At 34.4% G+C, this 12198-nt stretch overlaps 1 protein-coding gene across 1 annotated transcript; it reads left to right on the top strand.

Moving 5' to 3' along the window:
- The first annotated feature begins 3629 nt into the window (after window positions 1–3629).
- On the top strand, window positions 3630–7244 carry LOC143585302 (fatty acyl-CoA reductase 3-like). The gene is made up of 10 exons (XM_077067118.1): window positions 3630–3721; window positions 3825–3928; window positions 4787–4989; window positions 5289–5389; window positions 5482–5677; window positions 5820–5981; window positions 6105–6186; window positions 6275–6544; window positions 6828–6955; window positions 7040–7244. The coding sequence occupies exons 1-10, from the start codon at window positions 3643–3645 to the stop codon at window positions 7191–7193; spliced, it is 1479 nt and encodes a 492-aa protein (XP_076923233.1). The 5' UTR covers window positions 3630–3642; the 3' UTR covers window positions 7194–7244.
- The last annotated feature ends 4954 nt before the right edge of the window (window positions 7245–12198 follow it).

Below are 12198 nucleotides of genomic sequence, written 5' to 3'. Positions count from 1 at the left end.
ACTAGGCCAACAGATACACCTACTAAAGAACACCTTTGGTGTTAAGACATAGAATGAATATGGATACCCCGCTTTGTGGAAATTTACAGTCAAACTTTTAGAAGAAGCAAACTAGACCAATTATTTTGTTCATACAAAGACAATTCAAGATATGAAAATTAAAATAACTACTAGTGGCCATGTATTAAATGTGACTCAATATGTGAGCAAGTGCCCACCTTGCTTGCAAGTCAAGGCAAGGTGTGTGTATTTCAACGTTTTTACTTCTGTTTTCTATTTGATCTAAAGGATCCACTTTAATGGTATTATGATTAGAATTTTACAGACTTGACGTAACACGTGTATTCTCAAAACTAGTTTTAATTATAGTTTTTAAATAGCTATATATATATATATAGTTAGTTAGTTTTATTGTAACTGGATATTAATTAATTGTTATTGCATCAGTATATGTTAAAGAAAATATATACAAATTCTAGACTCGTTTAGGCTCGCCTACTCGTGCTCTATAAATAAAGCTCGATTTCGGGCTCTATTATTGAACAAAGAATACTTTCAGGATCGAGCGCAAGCTCACACGATCATTTAAGCTCAACTTGATTCGAACTTTTAGTGAGCTGATCTCGAGTAACTCACAAATGGCTTGACTCGCTCAAACCCCTATTTATGAATCCCTCTTTCCCTTCCAATACAATAGATATACGAAATATCAAAATATAATAGTAGTGCTCGCTAGTTTTGAAATATTAGTAGTCAGATTTTAGTGTAGTTATAATATATAGTCTTTCTTCGAAGTGCATGCATTTGTTAAATGCAATACACCGTGTGTACGAATGTTTGGGAAGGGGGTTGCAAATGAGTTATAGTATGTGGAACAAAATGTTGCTGACGATCGAGATGTTATATTAAATGAGCATGCATGTGGTGAGGAAGCTAAGGGCCATTTGCAAGTTGCCAAACGTTGGATCTTAACTTCTTAAGGATTTAATTCGTGTGCATATCTGTCATGTCATGCATGACCATAACTTCTTCTTTATTATCATAACAAAAGGTGGTTGATTCTGAATTGTAACAAACACAGAGCCGTCTCGTGGGTAAGTTAAATGAGGCAATGACTTTAGGCCTCCAGATTTATAGGGTCTCCGTCTTAAATAAGATTTATATATTATGAGATTTTGAAAGTAGAGTTTTTTTAGAAATAGTAACTCAATAATGAGCCACAAGTTAAGGATGATTGTTTCATATCCATATTCACGGCATATCATCCATATTCTATAATTCTTGTATACTCTCTAGCACTATACACGTAAAGAAAAGAAAATAAAAAGGCCTTGACGTTTTAATTAGTTTTAGGCCTCCGAGAACGTTGAGACGGGCCTGCAACAACATGGAACCGAAGTGCATGTATTTGTTGAATACAATACGCGTTGTGGAACAATGTATGGGCTTGCAAATGACTATGCAAAATTTAGCGACTTAAAAACAATGTTGAATGTCATCAATGCGATTCTAAAAAATGCCCCCCCCCCCCCCCCCCAAATGGCATGGTGCCAACTGCCAAGCACATCAAGATTTTAAATGTGCCGAGTTTGACAATATTCAAAGGACTAGTATGTAATGCATTTATTATTCATGGATGGGATGCCATAAGTTTTTATTAATTTTGCATATGTAGTTGACACGTACACTCTTTGTATGTATATATCTTTGTAGTTCTATTTAATTTTGTTTTTCTAAATGTTAAATCATTATTGTGACGGCGGCTTGGATTGAAAAACGAAATAAAATTTCAATTGGACGGTGTGGAAGAACTAGTTTGAAAACGTAATGCATGTCCGAGTAGTCACACGTACACATTGTTCGGTCTTTCCATTTAAATAACGTGTTCCGGAACCTGTCAGCCTGCTTGACATGGAGTGGTAATAGTTTCACTTTCGATCTTAACCTTAGAACAAGAACTATCATAAGTTCAAGTTAATTATATTACGTAATTAGCTAGACCGTTAGTTTAATTCTCTCTTATTATGGCTAAAACTCGTCAAAGTGCATTACATTCATAATAACCACAGCCGACGTCGTCTAGACATACATGAATCCATCCTAATTTATAACACTATGAAAAAAAACAAAAGAAAAGGGAGATGACCAAAAAAACGTTGATTTAACTAGTTAAAGTAACGAAATATTCATTTGACTAGCTTTTTACCATGCATTTTAATCAAAATGTCAACCCTTATTAATCACGTTGACACACACACTTTTTAATCATTAGTCAGCAAGATTTCCAACCAACAAGATTCTGCCACGCATTATAAAAATGTCGGTTTGATCGATGGTGGTTTTTTTTACTCGTTGGAGCTAATGGGATATTTTAGGCGTCCGACTAGATTTATCTATCTTTCTAACAACAAATTTTTGCCTCCATCAAGAGTTTTTTGGATAACTGACAAAATTAGGTTGGTTAAAATCTCACCGATGAATGATTAAAAACCATTGATTTAACAAGACTTAGGGTGAACATTTTAAGAATAAGATGGTCAAACGAATAGTTTCTTAATTTTATTGTTCAAATGAACATTTTGATCATTTTCTCTAAAAAAATAAGGAAAATTGGATTTTAATAATCCCAACTTAGTGCAGTTGACCGATAATAATCCCAACTTTAAAAATAGCTGTTACTGGTCCCAACTTTCATACTATTTGTTTTCATTAGACCCCCGTTTAAAAAAATTTAACGACGTTAGGTTTTTTTCAAATTTTAGATTGATATTTTAGGGCTTTTGATCAGAATGAGAATATGAATCGACTTATGTAAAACTTAACTCGAAATGGCGCTTTAAACAGTTTAAGTTTTGTTAATTAAAAGTTTAAACATCGGAATTGAAGCATCATTTAGTCATTTGGACCCACCGTTTGATGGTAAGTTTTACATCATCGACTCGTATCTTCATTCCGAACAAAAGCCCTAAAATATCAGTTTGAAATTTGGAAAAAACTTAACGTTGTTAAATTTTTTTTAAAGGAGGACCAATGAAAACAAATAGTGTGAAAGTTGGGATCAGTAACAACTATTTTCAAAGTTGAGATTATTATCGGCCAACTGCATTAAGTTGGGATTATAAAAATCCAATTTTCCAAAAAATAAAAAGTAAATTCTATCACAAGTAAAAATGTATGTTATAAATATCTGATTTACCTCGTAACTATACATGAGGTACGTATAAAATCCAGAAAAATGTATTTTTCAACGTACTATTATCTCGTAGATATGCTTTTCTATAAGCAATTAACATATCAATTTTTTTTGCTGGCCAAAAATAAATAAATACATAGTCCATTTTTTTAGTATAAGTAGGCAGAATGATTTTTTTTTCTATATATCTTTTTACTAATTAAACAACCGGTCAAAAACATTTGTTAGGCGTACTCCTAAATTCATTACTCACCAGTCACCACTTGCCAACTCCCTCATTCGTTTCTCACCTTAACCTATCTTTATATATATTTATTGCATTCTATATATCTTCTTCTTCACCAATTTCCTTTGCCATTTTCTCTCTTAAGTACTTTGTTCCTACTAAAAGTTAACTCTCTTTCTAACGTTGTTGTGTTAAAAGTATCCACTTGCCATACTTGCAACGAATGGAGTTGGATAGCATTCTTGATTTTCTTGACAACAAGACCATTTTGATCACTGGTGCCACTGGTTTTCTTGCTAAAAGTATCCCCTTTCTCTCCTATCTCTATATATAAATATGCTTACACACACACACATACATATATAACTATTATTCACAAACGTTATGTTGTTTGTGTATATGTAGTATTTGTGGAGAAGATACTTAGAGTTCAACCGAATGTGAAAAAGCTATATCTTCTTGTGAGGGCTCCTGATGCCAAAGGCGCTTTGCAACGTTTCAATAAGGAGGTATGTATCGATCCCTTTTTAAGTATGTATTCGTTAGTTCAACGCGTAAGGAGGTAAGTTATGTTTTCAATTTAAGTCACCAATTATATACTTTGTGTTTGGGGTGGTGAGGTTTGTGTTGTGTTGTGTTGTGTTGGGAATGTTTCTTACGAACTAATATTGCACTTTCGATACAAGATGACCACTGCTTCGTTATTATATTTCACTTGATCAATGTTCTGAACATGCATCTATCTTAATTTTTGGTGGAGTTTAATTTGAACTTTTATAAATGGTTATTCATTATCAATTAATCAAAGTGGTGATAACACTATATATTTTTTAGAATGATGCCTTTCTTTTTTGTATTTAGGTCACTATACTCTCTAATTTGAAGAGCTCTGTTGCCCTATTCTTGTCTTGTCAGATTATGTTGTCTTAACCAGGCTCTCGCTAATTTTAAAGTTTAGCTTGAGCGTTCCTCCGAAAAACTATACCACCAGCTACAACTTAGAAGATTTTCTAAAAGAACTGTCAAAGTTTAAAATATAACGGTTTAAAAAATATACTCATTATGATTAACTTTTAATTCTTATGCCATCCCACTATAATAGTCTGTCTGAAACAGTATTCTTTCACAAATACCAAAATTTGTACGAAAAGATAAGCTCCTATCATTTAAGGAAATTGATATTTCGTATTAGTGTATAAGACTTTTGACATAGTGAATAAAAATGATAGATAACTATTAAATGAAATAATAAAGAGAGAGCTCAGAATAATTTTCAGAGTGAACTCAGACTATAAATAATAATATAATATTCCACTTAAAACCTAAGATATTAAAAACAACTAATTAATATTTATAATCATTTACAGGCAGTGGCAAAGGACTTGTTCAATGTCTTGAAAAAGAAGTATGGTACACAACTGCAGTCTTTCTTGTCGGAAAAGGTAACTCCGGTCGCCGGAGACATCACCTATGAAAATTTAGGAATAAAAGACCCTGACTTGATTAAAGAGATGTGTGGAGATATTGATGTTGTTGTCAATGTTGCTGCTACCACCAATTTTGATGAAAGGTACAACTACTTAAATTTCTAGTTTAAATCATAAGCATTACTGGCAAATTAATGATCATCTAATAATAAGTACTTTCTATTGTGTCATCCCTTCTGATGATGGAATTGAAATGATTGTCAGTTATCCGCTGGTGATTCAAATGACATGTTCAAATTTTTTTTATTAATAATAAGTACTTATTTTGAGAGCTTTGGTGTTGAGTTTCATACAAATCACATTTTAAGAACCATTTAAACAGCAATGTAAAACACTTACATAGAACTATATATATTGATTTTTCTCATTTGGTTTATTACAGGTACGACGATGCATTAGCTTTGAATACATTTGGGGCTATAAATGTTTTAAATTTCGCTGCCAAATGCGATAACATAAAGTTGCTTCTCCACGTATCTACGGGTTAGTATATACACACTCGTCACTTTAGTTAAATATGATATCGATAAAGTTAAATACATGATGAATTATAACTATATTATTTCTTCAATCAGCTTATGTATCTGGTGAGACACCGGGGCTCATACTAGAAACGCCATATCGTTTGGGAGAAGCACTTAATGGTGCTCATGGATTGGACATCAACACAGAGAAGAAGATCATCGAAGAAAGACTAAAAGAACTTAGTTTCGACGAAACAGCTACCGATAAATCAATTACAAGGGCCATGAAAGATTTGGGTATTGAGAGGTAAAAATGATTTTGCTTTCATCAAACTAAATTAATAAATGTCCAGATTATGAAAGTAAATCTGTTGCATCTACAAGCATCATTAAATTAATAAATATCCAGTGTCGTAATCCTACATTGCTTTCATTCCTTACATATGCAGGGCAAATAAATTCGGATGGCCGAATACATACGTTTTTACCAAGGCATTAGGAGAGATAATGCTCGGACACTTGAAAGGAAACATGCCGTTAGTCATTCTTCGACCAACGATCATCACCAGCACCTACAAAGAACCCTTCCCTGGTTGGATCGAAGGCATAAGGTAATTACCAATTCATCATATCATTCTATTTTTTCTAATTTAAAATGTAACATTATTCAAAATTTTCTTCTAAGAAAATCAGTTAAAATTAATAATATCCTTGCACACATTTTAAAATTACAGGACAATCGATAGTTTGGCAGTTGGTTATGGCAAGGGCCAATTATCATGTTTTCTTGGTGATCCCGAATCAATTATTGACGCGGTGGGTTTAGTTTATGCATAATCTTAGCTAATTAATTTCTCTTCATGATCGAAATCGCTAACTGTAATGGGTAAATATGATCTGGCAGATACCTGCTGACATGGTGGTGAATGCTATGATCGCGACAATGGTGGCACACGCAAATCAAGCATCATGTGAAATAATATATCATGTTGGATCTTCGGTGTCAAACCCATTAAAGTACAAATCAATTCAACAAAGTGGGTATAATTATTTTTCAAAACATCCATGGATTAACAAAGAAGGCAAACCGGTGATAGTTGCCAACGTTAAGGTGTTGAACTCCATGTCTAGCTTTCAAAGATATTTTTCTCTTCGTTATATGCTTCCACTACAGGTTAGCCCAAATTCTTTTGAAATTCACAAAGCATATTGTTCCAAACTATTGCAACGAGCCAACGACATCTTTGTGATGGTTTTTACATTGCAATAAGTGAAAGACGGTTTTGATGCCTAAATTGCGACATAAATTTTGCCACTAGTCACTACAAAGTGTATTTGACACTAATTTTCATCGATTATTATGTCACAAAAATGTTGCTAACACACAGTAGGTGTACAATTTTATTCATGTATTAATGAATGCTTAATATATTAATGTATGGACCATGTGTTTTCAGGGTCTACAAGCTGTGAATTCCGCATTGTGTCATGCTTTCAATGGAACTTGTACAAATCTTAAAAGAAAGATTAATTTTGTTTTGCGGATGGTGGAGTTATATAAACCTTATTTGTTCTCAAAAAGCTTGTGAGTTTATTCGTAATTATATAGCCACTTTAATTCATTTCCAGATGTGAATTCAATATCGATCTCTCTTATTTCTTTTGACAGCTACGATGATAGGAATACTGAAAAACTTCGTCAATTAGTTAGAGAAAACGAAGTTGAAACCGATATGTTCTATTTTGATCCTAAGACAATCAAATGGGATGCTTATTTTGAACATACACACCTTCCCGGGGCTGTCAAACATGTATTTAAGTGATCGTAATCTTCGCACAACAAGTTATTATGGCGTATTTGTTATCGTATATTTTTTTGTTTAGATGTCAGAAATTATGTTTTGCTTTATTAGTGTAACGTCCACATGGGAACTATTAAATTAAGATATCGTGAAAATACGTTGTTGTTTGTAAGTGTTATTTTTCTTGGTGTATAATTAATGTATAATATTACATGTCATCCTTTTACTTAAACGAATAAAACATGTTAAGTCGAACACAAAAATTTTATTTAGTGTATTTATTACAATGTTAAACTCTAATTAGATCCATTGGTTTTGATAATGACTAAATAAATGTGACTAGTTCATCAATATTGATGATTGTTACATATTCTTAAACATCTTATTGGGTGAACAATAATTAAACCATATTTAATAACTTGTTTTGATAATGATTGTATAGATTAAAATGACTTATAATGTTACTTGTTCATTTTGATGACTATGTGTCAGGTACACGTCCTACACATTTAATGATCATCTCAAGTCATAACATAAACATGCATCAAAAGATTAAAGATCAAGCTAATGCATTCACATGAAGATGAGTAAGATAATACATCAAATGCTCATATGACTATTAAAGGACTTCACAAAAATGTGAAAACAACATTAGATAATGTTGTAATATTAAAGATGTAATATTAAAGAGATTATTAACTAAATACTTAGACAAAGTTTAAGTAAAATAAAGTAAATCAAAACGGAAAATGATTTTGAATTTTATATGATCTAAGGATAAGGTTTCTAGATCACAAATTAACTGACGAATTAAACATAAAATGACGAAAACGACTTTGGTCACAAATTAACTGAATGAAACGCCTAATTTGGTCACAAACTATTCTCAAAGCACTTCGGTCACAATTTCGATCACTAATTTTGAGATGGAAAACAGGCATGCCTCAACCTTTTTATGTCGCAAAACAACCTCGTAGCAGCATATTGTATGTGATCTTTTTAGTTCAAATGATCGATATATAATTGATCAGCTTCAACGTGTTGTTAGTTGATACGTACGATTTTGATCTTTGTAGTTCGATAAAATGTTATATTCATTAAAGTTAATCATTATTGTGAGTCACAATAATGACGCTATATCACCAATAATTAACCAGAATTCAAATTCGATCATGATACAACTCAAAAAATAAAATAATTTATTTTGTTGTCACAAATATATGGTTAACATACCTATCTATGGAAAGTTTGCTATAAAAGGCAGGTATTGATGAGTTGAGAGTTGGGGTCTTGGGGACCAATGTAGTTATAACTTGCAACTTGGCCATATTGAGATATTATTATTATTATTATTATTATTATTATTATTATTATTATTATAAAGTTTGGTATCGTTAAGTGGTGATTGGACCACTTGGCGGCACCTTAATAGTCACTAACATATTTTTTTTGTTTTTTTTTATTTCTGGTACCGTAACAAAAATAACGAAAGCCGGACGGAACCAACAACGCTCAGATTTTACCAACACCCGAGTTTACTTACCAACACCATCCCGTTGGTCAATCTCAATTTTTTTCTATATTTTTCCCGTTTTTAACTCTTGTACCACAACGAAAGTAACCAAACAAACTGAGCTCGTGTTGAGTTACCGCCTCAATGCCCAGAACTGACAACACTTGGATTTTACCACCGGCCGAGTTGACCGACCAAATAAATGTCAAATATTTTAATTTTATATGTTAATTCAACGACAGTGCCGTAACAAACGAGATGGAAACTGCCTGAATTTGTGTAGGCACACCCCCTCAACACTCGGGATCAACAACGCTCGGGTATTCTCAACTACGAGTTTTACCGACTGACACCACCTCATTGGTCCATCTCAATTTTTATATATGTTTTTTGTTTTAGTTTTGGTTTTTAGTTTCAGTATCATAATGCATATAACTAAAACTGATTGAATTCGCGTCGACTTATCGTCTCAACGCCCAGGACTGACAACGCTTGCATTCATCACCATCCGGGTTTTACTGACTTGCCCGACGCAACACATCAGGTAAAAACACTAGTGCATAACATTTGAGGACTTCGGCGTCGTAAAGCACCCCATTGGGCCATTTTGCGGCACCTTAGTGGTGCAAGTCTTTTTTTTCTTTTTTTTTTGTTTTGGTTTCGGTGCGCAATGAACATGACGAAACCGACTGAATGTCAATTTTGTTTATTTTTGTTTTAGTGATGATACCATAATGAATGTAACGATAACCGACCAACTTCGTGTAGACTCGCCGCATTTTGTTTTAGTTCCAGTGTGCCTGACGAACGTAGCAAAAACGATTGAATGCTGTTTTTTTTAGTTTTATTTATTTTTTTAGTTCTGATACCGTAACAAGTGTGAGTGAAGCTGACCCAATTTGCGTAGACTGACCGCCTCTACGCATGGGATTGACAACGGTCGACTTATACCAATGATCGAGTTTTACTAACCGACGTCACTACATTGGTCCACCTCAATTTTAATACTCCTTTTGTTTTATTTTTGGTTGTAGTTCCGATACAATAATGCGCGTAACTGAAACTGACCGAATTTGAATTAATTTAACGCCTCAACACTAGGAACCGACAAGGCTTGGGTTTTACCACAGTCTGGATTTTACCAGTCGACCCCGGCGCAACGCGCCAGGTAAACCTTTAGTTAAATTATAAACTACAAATCATCCATTAGTCGTTGCTGACATAATAAATGGGCCATTCGAATCATTAATATAAGGTTAGAATGTTGGGGACGTTAAACTCATCGGGTGTGAAGACCACTTTATCTCTGACGTGGCAACATTTTTGCAGGCTAAGGGCATTTCGGGGTGTTAAAACATGCCGGTGGGGGATGGAGAAAGGGTGCCAAAATGGATGAGTGGTAGCCGATTAATGCCAGAAGGGGTTGAAGGGTGGAGCGTTAGAGGGAAGTCGGAGATTTCGCTGATGTGGCTCCGATTTGAGTGTGGTAGCGCCCCGGGCATTCACCGGCAACACATGGCCTAATAACATGGTTGCTTGGTTTCATAGACCAAGTCAACCACGCACATTGCTAAGGAAGATTCGAAATTATTTAATAATGTTTTTAGTAAAGCACACCATTTCAACCTGCATGTGACGGTAAAGCGCATTAAATGTATTGCATGTTTGAAAGATGTCGTACGTTGCAATGGGGACGTGACGCGAACTCTGTCAGTATCAGTTCGGTTCATTACCTTAAAGTTTCATGATCAAAGTTGAAAATCTAAAAGTTTTGTGTCAAAGTTGAAAATTTAAAAGTTTTATCATAAAAATGCAATTTTTTTATTACCAAAGTTAAAACTCTAATAGCAAAAGTTCAAATGAGGCCAAAGTATATGCTAACAAAGTATAGGGGCCAACAATTTGTACCAAATGTCGAATTAATCATCTACCATAAGGCTATGTGTAGTGGAGGGGCTATAAATTGGAGCATTTTGCGTCATGTGGCGCCCAGTCAGCAAATTGTGAGTTTTTGTTTTTTGGGTGTAATGGTGTAGGGGCTACAATAATAATATAATAATAATAATATATATATAACACACATATTAATATAATAATAATAAAATCAATGTGATGCCAGGCGACAAATTCACCTCGTCCTCGCCCCTTTTCGCCCCAAATTCGCCCAGGAGAGCGGTGTGCACCACAAAAATCGCCCATTTTCGCCTAAATCGTCGCCCCACTACACTAAGCCTAAGTAAAATCACCTTCATTGTCATAAAAATGAAGTGTGCACAACCGTGAACCTGAATATATATAGGGGAAAGGCCTCCGGACAGCCCGTTAATACATGTTAAAAAAGTTTAATGATTTTTAAAAATTTTAGCTTGTATTAGATAATTGAGAAGGGTTGTTTTCTACAAAGGGCCCACTTACAAGTCAAAATTAGAATTTAAGGGGTTACTAACTTACTATTTTTTACACATGGGTCCATTGCTAGTCTTGAGACACCGGCTAGAAAAAGGGTGTTGCTATACATTCTTAGTCTAATCTCACACTACCTATAAAGTTTAAATGATCGTCATAATTCACATGCAACCGTCGTTTGGTCTTTCTCACTGTTATGACGCACCCATGCATGCAAACCGACCATTATAAAGTTCATCTGACTAAATTATGTTATAGTTGATTTCGACGTGTCTAACGCCAACCCTAGAACTTGTACGCTTGTTTAATTTAAGCTTCAAAATGACCATTTTATTTGAACTACCATCATTATGAAATTGGTTAGAAGGTTAAACTAGAGTTCTAGCCATTAATACTCCTCCCATGACTGTTTAGGAAAAGCACTTGGATTTAACTCATTGTGAAATAGGTTAGAAAGGTAATTAGAGTTATGATCATCAATGCCCTATCTCAATATTTCAAGTGAGAATTTCAGTATTTCACTACATTTCCTTAGTTCTCCAAGTTTGACACCTATGTTTTGACTCGCCGAAATTTTAATGGGTTCTCAGAGATGGCCATGTTTGGAGGTGGTGTTCGATCGGTGGTGTTCTTTTTAGAAATTACGATAGCATATTCAGGAATTTAAGCATTTTAATAGCCTCGTTTAAGTTTATTTATAAAACTCGTTCTTCATTATCAACTATATCTAATTTGAACTATCTTCAATTTTATAGTCTTAATTAACTTGTTACTAGGTTTTTATTTAAGGAAACTCGAAATAAATTATTAGTTATAGTTTCATTTGTACATAGGTGAAGAGGTAGGTCCCAGCAGAGCACAGTTGGACCCGCAGGACTCACCTTGAAGAGGGACGTCTGCGCAAGGACTAACTGGTTCCGCAGGACCCACCATGCTCAGAGATGAAGACCTTACGCGCAGTACGCCAGCTGTTCCCGCAGGGAAAGCCTCCCAATGGTGAAGTACCCCGCCTGTCCCCGCAGCTGCGGATACAAGCCATCAGGGAAGGCTACCCGCACTAATAGCAAGGCTACACGCACAAAGCACTAACTCTCAATAATTCAGTGT

The sequence above is a fragment of the Bidens hawaiensis genome, unplaced genomic scaffold, assembly GCF_021521415.1.
Source record: "Bidens hawaiensis isolate Kalapana, Puna unplaced genomic scaffold, B.hawaiensis_p1.1 tig00033814_1, whole genome shotgun sequence".
NCBI lineage: Eukaryota > Viridiplantae > Streptophyta > Magnoliopsida > Asterales > Asteraceae > Bidens > Bidens hawaiensis.
The sequence above is the reverse complement of the archived record's forward strand: the minus strand, read 5'-3'. Positions and strand labels throughout refer to the sequence as shown.